Source organism: Balaenoptera acutorostrata, chromosome 9 (assembly GCF_949987535.1).
Source record: "Balaenoptera acutorostrata chromosome 9, mBalAcu1.1, whole genome shotgun sequence".
Classification (NCBI taxonomy): domain Eukaryota; kingdom Metazoa; phylum Chordata; class Mammalia; order Artiodactyla; family Balaenopteridae; genus Balaenoptera; species Balaenoptera acutorostrata.
In genome coordinates, this window is record NC_080072.1 from 91172071 (window position 1) to 91190580 (window position 18510).

The 18510-nt window shown below is 36.4% G+C and overlaps 1 protein-coding gene across 3 annotated transcripts in view; it reads left to right on the forward strand.

Moving 5' to 3' along the window:
• ARHGAP20 (Rho GTPase activating protein 20) overlaps positions 1-18510 on the forward strand; it is a 140150-nt gene that overhangs the window by 104867 nt on the left and 16773 nt on the right. For all 3 annotated transcript variants that reach the window (XM_007172979.2, XM_007172980.2, XM_007172981.2), the window contains 2 exons: positions 3668-3734; positions 6106-6294. In XM_007172979.2, the coding sequence (XP_007173041.2) occupies positions 3668-3734; positions 6106-6294 (256 nt within the window). The remainder of the gene's footprint in view (positions 1-3667; positions 3735-6105; positions 6295-18510) is intronic.

The window sequence follows — 18510 nt, forward strand, 5'->3', positions numbered from 1 at the left end:
TGTCTTTCTCTAGTCTATCCATGTTGTTGCAAATGACAAAATTTTCATTCTTATTTATGGCTGAGTAGTATTCCACTATACATACACACACACACACACAAATACACACACACACCATGTATTCTTCATCCATTTATCTGTTGATCGACTCTTGGGTTGCTTCAATATCTTGGATATTATAAATAATGCCACTGTGAACACTGGGGTGCGTGTATCTTTTCAAATTAGTGTTTTTGTTTTCTTTGGATATATTCCCGGGAGTGGAATAGCTGGATCTTATGGTAATTCTATTTTTAGTTTTTTGAGGAACCTCCATACTATTTTCCACAAGGGCTGCACCAATTTACATTCTCACCAACAGTGTACAAGGGTTCCCTTTTATCTACATCCTTGAAAATATTTGTTACTTGTGGTTGTTTTGATGATAGCCATTCTTAAAGGTGTGAGGTAATATCTCATTGTTTTGATTTGCATTTCTCTGATAATTAGTGATGTTGAGCATCTTTTCATGTGCCTGTTAGCTAGCCATCTGTAAGTCGTCTTTGGAAAAATGTCTATTCAGGTCTTCTGCCATTTTGGGATTGGATTGTTTGTTTTTTTGATATTGAGTTGTATGAGCTGTTTAAACATTTTGGATATTAACCCCTTGTTGGTCATATCATTTGCAAATATCTTCTCCCATTCTGTAGGTTGTCTTCTTGTTTTGTCAGTGGTCTCCTTTGTTATGTAAAATCTTTTACTTTAATTAGGTCTCATTTCTTTATGTTTGCTTTTATTTGTTTTGCCTTGGGAGATAGATGCAAACAAATATTGTTACTGTTTATGTCAAAAAGTGTTCTGCCTGTGTTCTCTTCTAGGAGTTTTATGGTTTCCAGTCTTAACATTTAGGCCTTTAATCCATTTTGACTTTATTTTTGTACATGGTAGGGGAAATAGTCTAATTTCAGTTTTTATGTGCAGCTGTCTGGTTTTCCCAATACCACTATTGAAGAGACTTTATTTTCTCCATTGTATATTTTTTCCTCCTTTGTTGTAGATTAATTGACCATATACATGTGGGTTTATTTCTGGGTTCTCTATTCTGTTGCATTAATCTATGTGTCTGTTTTTGTGCCAGTATCATACTGTTTTGATTACTGTAGCTTTGTAGTATCATTTGAAGCCAGGGAGCATGATACCTCCAGCTTTGTTCTTTTTTCTCAAAAATGCTTTGGCTATTTGGGGTCTTTCATGGTTCCATACAAATTTTAGGATTATTTGTTCTAGTTCTGTGAAAAATGTCATGGGTATTTTGATAGGGATTGCATTAAATGTCAGTTGCTTTGGGTAGTATGGACATTTTAACAATATTAATCCTTCTAATCAATGAACATGAGTTATCTTTCCATTTATTTGTCTCATGTTCGGTTTCTTTTATTAATGTTTTATAATTTTCAGAGTATAGGTCTTTTGCCTAGGACAGTAAAGCCTTAATATTAGCTTAATATTGAGTGCTCTTCTTCCACTCCCATTTTATAACCTGTGTGAACTGAAAAGCATAATAAGATTAGACTATAATTTTAGAGTGATAATAATATGCATTTTAATTTTATATGCTATACATATACATTTAGGGGGTTTTTTGGTATAAAATTCTCCTTTCAACTTCCTTTCCCCCTTCTCACTTGTCACTATATGACTATTCTTTCCCTATCTCCTCTCCTGGTTCTTCCTTCTTACCTAATTATTCACTTATCCCAAGAGTCAGTCAGTCTTAGGATGATGAATTCTGAAGGATTTGCTCTACAGTAGAATTTTTACATAAAGAACATATAGCTAATAACCATATTCACTGGCTGCAGGTCCAGAGGATAAGATAGATGGTACCTCCTATTGAATCTGTAAATTTAAAAGTAAGCTTTGAATTAGATCATGGATTTAAAGATTTTTAGTATGGACACCACATTTTCCCCAGTTTTGCTTTTAGCTTCTGCTTCTTTCTGTTTCATGTGGCAATGGTGAGTTTTCGAAATTTTATTAATAGGGAAGATTGGAATGTTTGAGGATGAGGTAGGGAAAAAGAATCGGAAAGTTCTCATGTCCTCCCTACCAGTATATAAAAACCACACAGTAGGTACTTGTATTAAAGGGAATGACTTTCAGAAGGATGGAACTAAAGGAAGCACTTGAACAACACCATTTCTTGAGTGAGATTCTCTATAAGTATGAAAACATGGTGTTACTAAGATGTGACATAACATATATTTAAGATATGCCATAGTCTTAACTGTATTTCAGTTTGCTTTTACACATTGCTATTATAAGCCCTTAAGAACTCAGGGCAACCACAATTTAGAATAATAAATCTGATTTATTTTAGTGAAATTTAATAATATATTTAAGATGTAAATAAATATATATGCACTGAATAAAGCAGGCACCTCTGCATTGATTTCTAAGCTTATATAATTATACATTGGAAGAGAATGAGTAGTTTAAGGGAAGGGAGATTAATTAATGACATGACTCATTTTCTTATTTATGCTTTCCTTTTGGATAAAGTGATAAATCTCATCATACCAAAAATATTTCTGTTCAATGTAATTAGGAATTGAGGCTGTTTGGTTGTACTGTTCTAAGGGATTATTAAGGTGTTTTCAGACACTACAAAAAAAAGAAATGATCATTATTAGATTGCTCTTCCTGTTTGCAATAAAAATTTTTTGACCAGAGGATAGTGAAGGAAGTGACAGAGTAGGGGAGGGTACTGAGAGGGGTAATCTCCTAGCCAGGACCCTCCATTATAAGGTCAAGGTCCTGATTTTTAATCAGAAGATAAAGGCAAGAATATTAAATATTGTCAGTCTGTTGTAATTTCATTTAAAACATTTTTGCTTTATCTTCTGGAGGATACAGCAAAGTCTGTATAATTTAGTATTATTTCTTTCAAGTGGGAGTTTCAATATTGCTGGGTTGTAATTCCGCTAGTGAACAGTTTCATTCTTCCCCATAACTGGGCCTATTCTCTAGACAGAATTCTTGTCCTTTCTGTCCCTAGGCCTGGACTTGCCCAAAATAAAGCCAGTGTGGATTGTGCCAGCTACCTATCTCCTCTCCTCAAAGCCCGTTGGTCATTCTTCTTCCACTCAGAAGCAGCTAAGCTAATAATCAGCCTTTGAGACTTTACTTTTTCATCACAAACACAGCAGTGTAGTGGCTTTCTGGATAACAAGGTTGTCTTTGCAGGGACATGTTGGAGATTAAGTCCAATATTCTCTGAGAAGTTTAGAGATAGCAGAAGGCAGGACTCTGAAGAAGATAGATTTACCTTTTAGAAAACCAGGAAGTTTCTGCTTACTTTGTAAAAAGGCATATATATGATTTCATATTCTGTGGGCTACCCATAATAGTGAGGGCCTGATTCTATTGCAGTTCATGAATCCCTAGTCATCCCTAGGGAAAAAGGGCAGGATTCCTTAGTCCTCTGTTGGAGATTAGAGAGGGAGAGATGGTTTGTAGGAATCACCACTGCCATCTTCAAAGGCCATATCCACCCCCATGAACCTGAAAAGCATTTATATTGTCCCTGGTTTTTCTTTTTTGCAAAATATAAAATTGCCAAAAAAAAAAGTATCCTCATTCATTTACCAAATGTGAAAGAATTATAGTTAATTATTTTATCTCCAAGGGCTCTGAGAGAGAGTACCAGTTATGGGTCAATTCTGGCAAAGAAGAGGCACCATACCCACTTATTGGTAAGTTTCTATGAAAATATAAGGTAGGATTGATTGTGTTTTAATTATAATTCTAAATGTCTCAGAGAATTGGTCATATGGTCCTAAATTTCAATACTATTAAATATTAATCTTCTATAATATTCATTTATTAATTTAATAAATATCAAATATTTCCTATGTGCCAGACAAATAATATCTCTTCATTCAAGAAGCTAATGGTATAGTTGGGAAGAGAAATGTAAATTTTCTTCTTTCTTTTTCACTTTACAAAAGCACTATCTTGTCAACCTTTTTAAATTTTTTTCTAAAATAAAGCAATATGTATTGGTATTCCTTTTCCCCTATATATTTATTTTTCATATTTAGTTTTTGAATTCCCTGTTCCCTTTCCTACCTACTACGTGTCTCTATGGAAGACTATCTATAATCCAATCATGCCTCAATCTATCAATATCAGTGAGTATTTAACACCTGCCCTGCGCCCAGCACTTTCCTAGCCATCATAAAGACAATGAAATTAAACCATTTAGATTCTTAGTTAGTCTTCACTGACTAACTTAGCAATAACTACTACTTTACTAACTACTTTGCTATTTCTCTAGCCAAATTTTCCAGCATTTGTTTTGAAGAATTATTGGTAAATAGGTTACATCTTCACCTTATTTAAATCATTTAGCTAAAAAATATTCTTGATCAGTGAGGCCATTCAGTGTGGTTAACAGAAATAAACCAATTACAATAAGGGACAGTATCTGTAGCGGATCCTGAGATGACGACATTGATGATTGATGGTGATGATGATGATTTCTGTTAATAATTTTTAAATGCTTACTATCCTGCCAGAATTGGGCAAAGCATATCATATGAGTTATCTCATGGAATCCTTTCATTTACCTGTGAGATCACTACTGTGTAATTCAGGTTTCAAATAATCTGAATAATCTAAAACCAAACTTTTCTATGAAATGTATATTCTCAGACTTAAAGTAAAGCAAGTCATTGTGCACATGGCTGGGGACAAAATTCACTGCATTGCCAGTTTCTTAATGTTGTCATTTTTGTAAAAGTCAATGAGCAACAATTAAAGCTGTGTTTAAAAACCGAATGAGTACATAAAATAATTGTTTTAATAAAATATATTAATTTAATTAAAACTATATAGATGGTAACTCTCAGACTTAAACAGCTTCAAGCTCATTTCTAACTCTCACTAAAAAAATACATGGAAAAAAAAATACATGGGACACGGGACATGATTGTTACTTAGCAACAATTCTCCATTGCATATTTTAACATGCCTTGCAAACTTCAATTGTAGATTAGCTATTGGCTATTTTGATAAATTGATTTTGCTTTATTGCTGTCATAGAAGTCCTTTTTTTGCCTTAATCCCTGAAAGTTGCTGTAGTACTTGATGTTAATGGAATATTGACATTGCATGCCTATGCCAGATGGAAAGGAAATGGAAGAGTTCACTGAATTACGTTCAGTGATAAATCAGGAATAGAAGAGAATTTACCCTCTTTAAAATGTAAACTAAGTCTACGGCATAATGGTACATGAGGATTAATTTAAAAAATGCAATTACTTAAGAGTACTAAAGAGCAAAAAATCATGTTGCAGTCAGATGTCCAGGGTTTAGTTTTTCTAGTTTGAAAATTCCTTTTTGAATCTTGTCTCTTTTTCTAATACCCTGCAGTCTTCCTTCTAATTATTGCCTATGAATAACAACCTCAGAGGGCAGTGGTGGGAGGGAAGCGTAAATCAAACAAACCAGTCCTAATGAGTCTTGGGTAACTCTAATTATATAACTAGTAAACAGTACAAAATGTCTTTTTCAGAAAGATACCTTGTGTTGAATAATAGTAATAATAGTGATGCTTGAAATATATAGTTTTCTGCCCTTATTATTTAAATAATATTAACTACTAATGTTTACTTATTTGATCCTTATAATGCTGTGTGATAGGTAGGGTAAATATTTTAAATCAGAGGTCAAGGATTGGCTGAAGATTTACAAATATAGTTAGTGTCAAAGGGGAAACTAGAATACCTTTAAATACTCTCAGATGTGAACATAGGAAAAGTCAACATTATGCAACTTACAGACAATCTGTGCATTCCCAAACAAGATATTCTTTAAAGATTTTTTTCCTCTTTGGTTTTTTTTCTCCCCTCTCCAAAAAAAAAAAAAGACTACTCCGGTTGGGCTGCTGCATTATGCACTGGTCTCCAACTGTAAGAGTGTGCATGGTGATCATTAAGTCAAAAAAAGGATTCTTTATACCAGAAGTCCCAGGAGCAAATTGCAGTACATTCCAGTATGTAGCACACACGCTCTTGGTGTCAGTCAGCCTAAAGTCTATGTTTAGATTTTTTCTCTGTGTAGGGCATGAATATCCCTATGGAATTAAAATGAGCCATCTTCGAGACACTGCACTCCTGACGCAGGGATCAAAGGATTCCCCCACACCTTCCAACTTCCAAGAGCCCTTCCTCATGGAACAGCTGCCCCGAGAGATGCAATGCCAGTTCATCCTGAAGCCCAGCCGCCTGGCTGTGGCCCAGCAGCTGAGTGGTGAGTTTTCTCCTCCCTCATAGAGCCTTTTTTTAGCAAAACTTTTCATTCCTGAAAGCAAAGTTTTCAAAGTTATTTGCCTTTATACAGACAAAGACCCAAACTTCCAGCCAGATGAAGTATTTTTTCTTTTGAATTTGCTAAGTGTTTTGAAAGGAAAGATGGAGTTTTAGAAGATGGTTTTATAAATCAGCAGTAGGAGTGACCGACTTGTAATCAGCAGTTACTGACTGCAGTAGAGTCTGTTCCTTCTTTCTTCACTTTTCTTTCCCCTTTAACCTATGCCCACTGCAGAGTCAAAGGCACCAGGCAGTGCCGCAGGTGCTTCAATGCTTTCTTTGTACTGTAATACATTGCATTGTGTGTTTCCCCTAAATGGTCACATTATAAAAAGGAGGCTGTCAGTGATGGGTGTCAGGAGACTCTGATGCCCTACCTGGATCCTGGTACTGGTAAGTATGTTAAGATTAAGATGATTTCCACAGAAATCTCTCCTTTGTCTACTAATCTATTCTGATCCCTGTGAACGTAACCATCCCTTCCCCACACCATAATAAAGACTCCAGAATGATAAAAGTGATATTCAACATAGGAGGACCATCATTAATTACCCTAACCCAAGTTTGAGCTTTACGCCCTCAGTCTGAGAATAGATTGTGTAGAAAATAGAAGGAAATATATCACACCAAAAAGTGTGAGTGGGGTAGTAGAAAATTGATGCTGAATTTTTGTAGCTGCTTTTGTCAGTTTGAACAAACTGGGGGACCCAGTGAACAGTGGCCGTTGTTTTATACTCATCCCCCCACACATGCATGTCCAACCCTGTCACTTTCTGTTGATGACCTAGCCTCACACTTTATACTTTATTGAAGTCATTGGTCAGGACTCCCTAATCTTGCTAACACCAACTATAAAAACTTATCTTGCATTTGCACTAGTCCTCCTCTCTCCTATAGCGGTAAATCGAGGTTTTGAACCCTAAGGCTATTTACTCACATCTTTGGACCATTTGGGAGGGGTATTATAGAGATGCTATAGTTTTCCATCCACTAAAATGTGAGCTCCATGAAGGCAGAGAGTTTGGTCTGTTTTGTTTACTGCTATATTCCCAGCACCTGGAACAGTGTCTGCATATATATAAAAAAGCATCCAATAAATATTTGTTGAATTAATTTATTAATAGGTCTTTTGTTAGTATTCATTAAAGATATAAAGGGAATGTTGCCTTTATAATTAAGTCGAGGAGAATAATATTTTACTCTTCTACCTTTATACTCATGTTTTTCAAAATGGTTACTCTGGGTCCCTTGTCAATAAAATAAAATAAATGTATTTTAATTAATTGGACCAAAATAATCAGAGATCAAGAATCCTAAGGGTTTTACCCAGTTTTGCCAACGATCTGCTTATTAAATTGTAGGCATCCTCTACTTATTAATCCTCTGTTTCTCCCTGTTAAAAGTTAAGATAATAATGGTTGCAGCTGTAAGGTGATTCATGATAAATGGGATCAGGGATGGAGTAACTATAGACCAATGGTGACAACCTACCTGTGTAGCTAAAAAATTAACAGATGAACCAGTTTTGTATTTTTTTAATACAGGGGATTTTGGTGAACAACTGCTTTGTGAACCACTGACTGATCAGGGATCAACAGACTTTCTCTGTAAGGGACCAGGTAGTAAAATTTGCAAGTCAGCAGACAAAATTGAGGCTATTACGTAGGTACTTACATAACGAGAGAAAACAAATTTCCACAAATTTTTCACTGATGACATTCAATATGTAGTAGTAATCGAGTACCGTTTTATGTAGTACAGATATACTAATGAGAAGAATTAAATTCTTTTTTCGAAATAACGTTTTGCATAATTAGGGTTCAAAATTAGTATTCCTATGATAATAATTGAATGCAAAACGTTCTGATCTGTAATGAGATTTTATATATTTCATGATCTTTGAAAATATCTTTTCACACAGATAGGTACTGCCAAATACTAATATATCATTCTACAAGCATATAATTTTAATTGAGCATATTCCTCTCTTTGGAGGCATTTATAGAATTTTGTTAGATTCTTCCTTTGATATTTGCCTTTTGGCATGTCATTTCATTGCAAATTAATCACTTCCAATTGAAGGTTAGGTGGAAGTTAAAGGATTTTGGAATATGGAAATTTCTTTTTGCACAGTTCAGTTGCGCAAATGATTTTGAAACATAGAAAATTCCTTTCACTTCCATTAAGGTTGGTAATACTGCTGGAACTGTAGTTTGAGCCCAGGAAATACATCTGTTATAAGTTTTTATGGAAATGGAGATCTCGCTTCTTGTTTTAACTTTAGACAGGAGGAGAAGGGTAAAAGTAGCTTGACATGACTTGTCCCTTAAAGGTCTTAAATGTCAAATTAGTGTTTTCGTTTTCTTCAGATAATTACCCAGAAATGGAAATGCTGCATCCTATGGTTGTACTATTTTTAGTTTTTTGAGGAACCTCCATACTGTTTTCCATAGTGGCTGCACCAAATTACATTCCCATCAACAGTGCACATAAGGTTTCCCTTTCTCCACATCTTCACCAACACTTGTCATTTTGATAATAGCCATTCTAACAGGTGTGAGTTGATATCTCATTGTGGTTTTGATTTGCATTTCCCTAATGATTAGTGATGTTGAGCATCTTTTCATATGCCTATTGGCCATCTGCATTTCCTCTTTGGAAAAATGTCTTTTCAGGTCCTCTGCCCATTTTTTTAATCAGGTTGTTTGGTTTTTTGCTATTGAGTTGTATGAGTTCTTTATATATTTTGGATGTTAACCCCTTATCAGATACATGATTTGCAAATATTTTCCCCCATTCAGTAAGTTGATTTTTTATTTTGTTGATGGGTTCCTTTGGTGTGCAGGGGCTTTTTAGTTTGATGTAGTCTTTTGTTTATTTTTGCTTTTGTTGCCTTTGTTTTTGGTGTAAAATCCAAAAAATCATTGCCAAGACCAGTGGCAAGTAGCTTACCCTCATGTTTCCTTCTAGGAATTTTATAATTTCAGTTCTTACATTCAAGTCTTGATCCGTTTTGAGTTAATTTTTGTGTATGGGTGGTCCAGTTACATGTTTTGCATGTTGCTGTCCAGTTTTCCCAACACCACTTATTGAAGAAACTATCCTCTCCTCATTGTATGTTCTTGGCTCCTTTGTCATAAATTAATTGACCATAAGTGCATGTGTTTATTTCTGGGCTCTCTATTCTGTTCCATTGATCTGTATATCTGTTTTTATGCCAATATCATACTGTTTTGATCACTATAACTTTATAATATAGTTTGAAATTAGGAAGCATGATGCCTCCAGCTTTGTTCTTCCTTCTCAAGATCACTTTGTCCATTTGGGGTCTTTTGTGGTTCTATACAAATTTTAGAATTGTTCTATTACTGTGAAAACTGCCATTGGAATTTTGATAGGGATTGCACTGAGTCTATCGACTGCTTTGGATAGTATGGAGATCTTAACAATATTAATTCTTCCAATCCATGAGCATGGAATGTCTTTCCATTTATTTGTGTCTTCTTCAATTTCTTTCATCAGTGCCTTATAGTTTGCAGTGAACAGGTCTTTCAGCTTCTTGGTTAAATTTATTCCTAGGTATTTTATTCTTTGTGGTGTAATTATAAATGGGCTTATTTTCTTAAATTCTCTTTCTGATAGTTTGTTATCAGTGTATACAAACACAACAGATATCTATATATTGATCTTATATCTTGCAAATTGACTGAATTCATTTAGCAGTTTCTAAAAGTTTTTTTGGTGAAGTCTTTAGAGTTTTCTGTATATAGTATTATGTCATCTGCAAATGGTGACAGTTTTACTTTTTCCTTTCCAATTTGGATATCTTTTATTTCTTTTTCTTGCCTACTTGTTTTGGCTAGGACTTCCCATACTGTGTTAATTAAAGTGGTGAGAGTGGACATCCTTGTCTTGTTTCTGATCTTAGAGGAAAAGCTTTTGACTTTTCACCATTGAGTATGATGTTAGCTGTCATATATGACCTTTATTATGTTGAGTTACATTTCCTCTGTTCCCACTGTCTTGAGAGTTTTTAATCATAAATGAATGTTGAATTTTATTAAGTGTTTTCTTTATCTATTGAAATGATCATATGATTTTTATCTTCTGTTTTGTTAATGCGGTGTATCATGTTGATTGATTTGCAGAATATGAACCATCCTTGTATCCCTAGAATAAATCCAACTTGATCATGACATATGATTCTTTTAATGTATTGTTGAATTCAGTTTAACGATATTCTTTTGAGAATTCTTGCCTATATGTTCATCAGAGATATTGGCCTATAATTTTCTTTTCTTGTGGTTTCCTTGTCTGGTTTGGTATCAGAGTAATGCTGGCCTTGTAAAATGACTTTGGAATCTGTTTTTTGGAAGACTTCAAGAAGCATTGGTATTAATTCTTCTTTGAATGTTTGGTAGAATTTACCAGTGAAGCTGTCAGGTCCTGGACTTTTGTTTATAGGGAGTTTTTAAATTACTGATTCAGTCTCCCTATCAATAATCAATCTGTTCAGATTTTCTATTTCTTCATATTCAGTCTTAGAAGTTTGTATGTTTCTAAGAATTTATCCATTTCTTCTAGGTTGTCCAATTTGTTGGCATGTAATTGTTCGTAGTAGTCTCTTATGATCCTGTATATTTCTGTGGTATCAATTGTAACATCTCTTTTATTTCTGATTTTATTTATTTTAGCTCTTTCTTATTGAGTCTGGCTAAAAGTTTATCAATTTTGTTCATTTTTTCAAAGAACCAGCTCTTAGTTTCATTGATCTCTTCTACTGTCTTTTAGTCTCTATTTCATTTACTGCTGCTCTAATATTTGTTATTTCTTTCCTTCTAGTAACTTTGGGCTTAGTTTGTTCTTTTAGTTCCTTGAGATGTAAAGTTAAGTTGTGTACTTGAGTTTTTTTTGTTTCTTGAAGTAGGCATTTATTGATATGAACTTCTCTCTTAGAACTTCTTCTGCTGCATCCATAAGTTTCGTATATAATATTTCCATTTTCATTTGTCTCAAGGTATTTTTCTATTTCACTTTTGATTCTTTCATTGACCCATAGGTTGTTAACAGTAACATGTTGTTTAATCTCCACATATTTGTGAATATTCCAGTTTTCTCGTGTAATTGATTTCTAGTTTCATACCATTGTGGTCAGAAGAAATGTTTGATATGATTTCATCCTTCTTAAATTTGTTAAGACTTGTTTTGTGGCCTAACGTATGATCTATCCTGAAGAATGTTCCATGTGCACTTGAGAAAAATGTATGTTCTGTTGCTTTTGGATGGAATGTTTTGCGTGTGTGTATGTATACCTTAAGTTCATCTGATTTAACTTGTCATTTAAGGCCGATGTTTTCTTACTGTTTTCTGTCTGAATGATCTATCCATTTATGGAAATGGGTTATCAAAGTCCCCTACTATTATTTATTGCTGTTTATTTCCACCTTTAGGTCTGTTAACATTTGCTTTATGTGTTTAGGTGCTCCTATATTGGGTGCATAAATATTTACAAATGTTATATCCTCTTGTTGGATTGACATCATTATGTAATGCCCTTCTTTGTCTGTTATTACAGTCTTTGTTTTAAAGTTTATTTTGTCTGATATAAGTATAGCTACTCCAGCTTTCTTTTGGTTTCCATTTTCATGAAATATCTTTTCCCATCCCTTCATTTTCAGTCTGTGAATGTTCTTAGGTCTGAAGTGAGTCTCTTGTAGGTAGCATGTAGATGGGTCTTGTTTTTTTATCCATTCAGTCCCTCTCTGTCTTTTGATTGGAGAAATTACTTCACTTATATTTAAAGTAATTATTGATAGATATGTTATTGCCATTTCTGTTGTTTTCTGGCTGTTTTGTGGTTCCTCTGTTCATTTCTTCTCCTCTTGCTTTCTTCCTTTGTGGTTTGATGACTTTAGTGATATGCTTAGGTTCCTTTGTTATTATCTTTTGTGTATCTACTTTAGGTTTTTGCTTGTTGGTTACCATGAGGCCTACATGTAACAACTTGTATTTGTAACCTTCTTTTTATGTTGATACCAACTTAAGTTTGAACACATTGTAAAGCTCTGCATATTTATTCTCCTCCCCAACATTTTGTTTTCTGATGTCACATTTTACATCTTTTTATCTTGTATATCCCTTACTTAAATATTGTAGTTACAGTTATTTTTTTACTATTTCTGTCTTTTAACCTTCATATTAGCTTTATAAGTAATTAATTCACTACCTTTACCATATATTTACCTTTACCAGTGAGATTTATACTTTTATATATTATTAATTAGCGCCCTTTCTTTTCAGCTTAAAAAAGTGCCTTTAACATCTCTTATAAGGCCGGTTTAGTGGTGATGAACTCCTTTAGCTTTTGCTTGTCTGGAAACCTCTATCTCTCCTTCAATTCTGAATGATAACTTTGCTAGATAGAGTATTCTTGGTTGGAAATTTTTGTCTTTCAGCACTTGGAATATATTGTGCCATTTCCTTCTGACCTTTAAAATTTCTGATGAAAAATCTGCTGATGGTCTAATGGGGTTTCCCTTGTACATAATAAGTTGTTTTTCTCTTGTAGCTTTTAAGATTCTCTCCTTGTCTTTACCTTTTGACATTTTAATTATAATGTGTCTTGGTATAGATCTCTGGGTTCATCTATTTTGAACTCTCTGGGCTTCCTAGATCTGAATTTCTGTTTCCCCAAGTTAGAACACTTTTCAGCCATTATTTCTTCAAATAAGTTTTCTTCCCCTTTCTCTTCTTTCTTTTTCTGGGACCCCTATAATGTGATGTTTAATACATTTGATGTTGTCTCATTTAAGCTATCTTCACTTTTTTTCATTCTTTTTCCTTTTTGCTTCTCTGATTGGGTGAGTTTCTGTGCCCTGTCTCAAGTTCACTGATCCTTTCTTCTGCTTCATCAATCTGTTGTTGACCCCTCCCCCCGGGTATTTTTCAATTCAGTTATTCTTTAGTTCTGTGACTTCTGTTTGGAGCTTTCTTATATTTTCTATCTCTGTTGAAGTTCTCGCTGTGTTCATCCATTCTTCTCCCAAGTTCAGTGAGCATTTTTATGACCATTGCTGGAAATTTTTATCAGGTAAATTACCTCCATTTCATTAACTTTTTTTCTGAGGTTTTATCTTGTTCTTTCATTTAGAACATATTTCTCTATTTCTTCATTTTGCTTGATTCTATATTGGTTTCTATGCATTAGTTGAAACAGCCACCTCTTCCAATCTTGAACCATTGTCCTTGTGTAAGAGATGAAACTTTTCATTCAACCCTGCCCTAGCTCTTGGTTTTCTCTCAACCCTTTGTAATTGTCCAAGCAGGCTATTTTATTTTTAATAGCTCCCAGTAGTTGAGGATGTACCAAGATCAGTCAGTGTCCCAAAGGGGAGAGAGCTCAGTCAGTACCTTTATTCAGGCTGATTGGAAACCAGGTCCTCAGGCAGCAGCTTTTCAAGAATGCAAATATATGCAGTCCTCTAGGGCTGCAAGCATAAGCCTGCTGGCCCCCAGAGCCAAGCTATCTGGAGGTGTCCCCTGGCAACAGTCACAAAAATTGGGACTCCAAGTGGGTGTATAAACTCCTTTCTGGGAGATACCACTGTTCTGTAGTCATGCATAGGGGAGTGCAAAGATGGTGTCCCCTGGGTGCCTTCTTTGAGAGCACCTCCATAACCTCTAGGTGTGTGCCAAACCTGAAGCCTGCCCCCAGGGCTGAAGTTCCTGGATGAGCAAATAGGCCACTTTTACAAAAAGGATGGGGGTGTGTTTCAGTGTGCTGTCTATGCAATACCCTAGGGATGGTAGTCTTCTAAGAACTATCTCTATAATTGTTACAGTCCTGTGGGACCCAGGAATGCAAGCCCCCCTGGCCAGGTGATCAAGGGGCATTCCCTGGGTGACAGCTGCAAAAACTGTGTCAGCAGATGTAAAAACCAGTTCACCAGAGGTGTGTAGAGCCTCCCCTCCAGGAGACAGAGGCACTCTGGAGCACAGCAGAGGGAGAGCACAAAATTGGTGCCCACTGGCTGAAGCAGGGCAGAGGGGGAGTACAAAGATGGCATCCACTGAAAAAAGGAAAAGAAGAGAAAGAAAAAGAGAAAAAAGAAAAAGAGGATGGGAGGAAAAGGAAAGAAAGAAGAAAAAGAAAAAGATGACACCCACCAGAAAGGGGGTGGGAAAAAGATGGTGCCTGCAGGCTTTAGCAGCGCAGAGGAGAGTAAGAAGATAGTGTCCACCAGCCTCTGTCCTGAGGAGTATCCCAGCAGACCCCTGCCCCTCAGACCACTGCTTTAAAATTAGTAAATGAATCTCTTTCACATGAAGTCTGGGTGCTTTTCAAAGGGCTGCTTGTGGACTGAGCTCTGGGGTGGGTGAGCCTGGGCATAAGCCCTTTAAGAACCCTCCCTCAGGGCTTCACTGGTGGCGCAGTGGTTAAGAATCCACCTGCCAGTGCAGGGGACACAGGTTCAAGCCCTAGACCAGGAAGATCCCACATGCCATGGAGCAACTAAGCCCGTGCACCACAACTACCGAGCCTGTGCTCTAGAGCCCACGAGCCACAACTACTGAGCCCGTGCACCTAGAGCCCATGCTCCACAACAAGAGAAGCCACTGCAGTGAGAAGCCCGTGCATAGCACTAGCCACCACTCTCCACAACTAGAGAAAAGCCTGCGTGCAGCAACAAAGACCCAGTGCAGTCAAAAATAAAATAAATTTTAAAAAGGAACCCTCCCTCAGTTCCACAAAGCCCCACATGTCTCATGGCATGAGACATGTTGGTCTTCAAAGTGAGATGTTTTGGGGGGCTTATCCCTCAGATGCCAGATCTTAAAAGTTGGGGTGACCTATGTGGGGTGTGAACCCTTCACTCTTTCTGGGGAAGCTCTGGGTTTTGAGTTTCTTCCTGACTATGGGTCATTGCACGAGGGGTGGGGTTTATGGTGAGATGGTGTCTCAGCCTTTTCTACCCACTTGGATGTAGTTTCCTTCTCATTTGTCCGATGTAACAGGGTCTCTCCGCCAGTTTTGAGGGGTTTTTCAGAGGAAATTGTTCTGTATATAGCTGTAGATACAGTGTATCCATGGGAGGAGGTGAGTTCAAGATCTTCCTACATCACCATCTTGCTAAAATTTCTAATTAAGGGGTTTTTGTTGTGGTTATTTATTACTCTTTAATAATCTATAAGCACAAACTTTTAAGAATTACAATTTTTAATATTCAGTTCCATAAGTTAAGCATGAAGAAACTCTAGCTTGAATCTTGCCAGAATTGTTTAGGAAAGCTGGATGTACATGAATTTCATTTGCTCTGCATTTACATCATCCTAATCTTTTTTATAACAATTGCATGTTTTTTCATCAGCCTTTGACATTTAGAAAGTAAGAGCTATGCATTAAAACCTCTGCAAGAAAGTAAACTTTAATGAAATTTTTTTTCTCTCAGTCCCAAAGGGAACATGAACTCTAAAATTGACTGTTGTACATAATAAAAGGCATGGCTGCAGCTGAAAGCATTTATAATAAAGTACAGAACTCAATTTCTACTTTATCCTCTGTCTACATTCATCAGATAGCTGGGTATATAACTTTATGATAGAGCATTCTTCCTAAGAAGTGTGTGAAAGCTAAAAAATCAAATAAATCTGGTTTCGAAATAGTGAAACCAGATTAAATGTGAGGAAACTAGACTGAGTACAACTACTCAACATATATAGAGATACATATTAAACAAACATTTGCACAGATTGACATTGCTGGCATACAGGAACCCCCTTCTGGATTTAAGAATAAGGTTCAGTTTCCTTTTCTGTTTTTTAAAATGGTAGAGGTTGGGAATGTCAGGGCAGAAAGGAAGCGCTTTAGTTAAGCAGAGTCTGGTATTCCTTCCTGTCTGCATACTTCCTGAAGGCTGTTACCCAGATGGAGAAAGGGTGTGGGGAGGAGGTCCTCTTTGTGGAGAGGAGATTGGTGTCTTAGCAGCTTTAATCAAGATTGCTATGACCTATGCCCTGAGCAAAGTAGCACTTTTCATACACTATCCTATTTAATCCTCTCAATAAGGCTTTGAGGTGTAGGTAATTTTCTCATTTTAAAATTGAAGAAAAAGGGTAAGTAACGTGCACAAATTAGTGTTTGAGCCAGGAGTCTAAGTGGGCTCCTGACTCCAGAACCAAAGACCTTTACACCTGGATGTATGCACATTAATGATGCACTGACTGTATCCCGAGGAAGCCAAGGGTGGATGATGGTCTGAAGGCTTTTCAGCAAAATGTTACTTATTTGATTATCCTCCCACGATTTGGCTTTTTTAGTATTTGGTTTAAGTTGGTTATGCTAAGGAAATAAACAGTATAAAACACTTGTTTGAAATGAGCATTTGACACTGCCGATCGTGTCCTCCTTGAAAAGATCATCTCCTTCATTGTTCCATTGTCAGGGAGTGCTGAGTAGCTGAACGTCATCTCTGGCATCTTGGCTGCATGTCAGGACCACGCAGCTGAAGTGTATTGACTAATCCCGTGCACTGTCCCTAGAGAAAATGGAGTCTAACCCTGTGTGGTCGCCACCTGGGAGTTATGGCCTTTCAAATCTCAGCCCTGTTAGCCTTAACCGCAAGCTGTTTTGAATCTGCCCCACACACGTGCATGCTTCGGGGATCAGCCAGAGATTTGGGCAGAATTTATACACAATGTTTGGGGCTCCCACTATTCAGTTTTCTCCTTTCTGGGATCCCCCACCCCTCACTTTCCAGCTGCGCTGGTTACCTCCATCTGTATTCTCTAGTTTTTTCAAGCCAGTAAAAGTGCAGGTTTCTCTCCCAATTTTAGTCACCCCCTACACCCTGGGGCCCGTCCTCTGGCTGAAAGCTGTAAAAATAGGAAACTTACCCAGTGCCATGCCATTCCCTTCTTCCAAGCGTCAGACTTTTACCTTCACTGTCTGTCTTCTTTTGGTTACTCTTTAGTGCCTTCAGGTAGGCTTTTATATTTTGTAATTTTGTCCAGAGTTTATAGTTGTTACCTGTGCGTATGTGTTGAGGGCCAGAGGGCACACACGGCAGAAAGGTCCAAAAGGAACCTTAATGAGCTGTCTTTTTAAGTACCAAATTCTGTGCAAATCAATCAATTTTCATGTTAAAATTAGATACAGCTGACATCAAAAAGTCTTAGAATTATGATCTCACAAAATCATGATTCACTGTTGACCTTTCTTACTTCCGCCTGTTTTGTTCATACTATCTTTTACCACCTAAATGTCTCCTCAGTTCAATTACTGTTTGAGAATGATTTGTTGAGTAGTTAACTTCACGTAAGTCATGGTGCTAGATCCTCTACCTATTGAAATCGTGTTCATTCAAAATTCACATGAAATGCACATGCCTCCAGGATCACTCCCTCACTCCTAGTCGGTAGATAGATGTGCTTTATTGTTCTTCTGAATACCTTTGATGCTTTGTTCCCCCCTTATGACATTTTATTTATTAATATACTTGCTTTTCCCTCACCCCCCGCCCCGCCATCACCAGCCTTGTTCCCCCGTTAGATTGTAAACTTTACCATGGCAAGGGCAAGTCTCACTCATGTTTGTATCCATCCATGCTTCCTTAAACATGCTTTTTAAAGTCAGGAACCAAAAAGATACATAAAAGTCTTTGCAGTTGGAAAAAGGGGGAATATAGAACATTAGTTTCCTATATCTCTATCCTCAGTAGTAGAGTGGAACATCAGATAATAAAGCATTCTTGTTTCTAGAGAGCACCTTAATAGAGACAACTGTTCTTCCCCTAATTCTTCTTCTTCTTCCTCTTTGTTTACCTCCTCCTCCTCCTCTTCCTCTTTCCCCTTCTCCTCTCCTCTCTCCTTTTCTCCTTCTTCCTTTCTTTTTCTCACTATTTAATTGTGATCTAATTTAATCTTCAACTTTTTTTGTATGCTTAGTCTCCGCTTCAAAATGGGATATGTGTTGGTATGAAACCCTTTTGCTTTAATTTGTTATAGTTCAGTAAGGGATCCCTTCTTTTACCTATGAAAATTTAGTGCCAGAACTTAACTAAATAGCACAGTAATGTCTCCAAGATAGATAGGCGAATAACCCAAATGTTTGATTCTTCCTTAATTTATAAACTACTGAGCCATAGTAATGAATGTACTG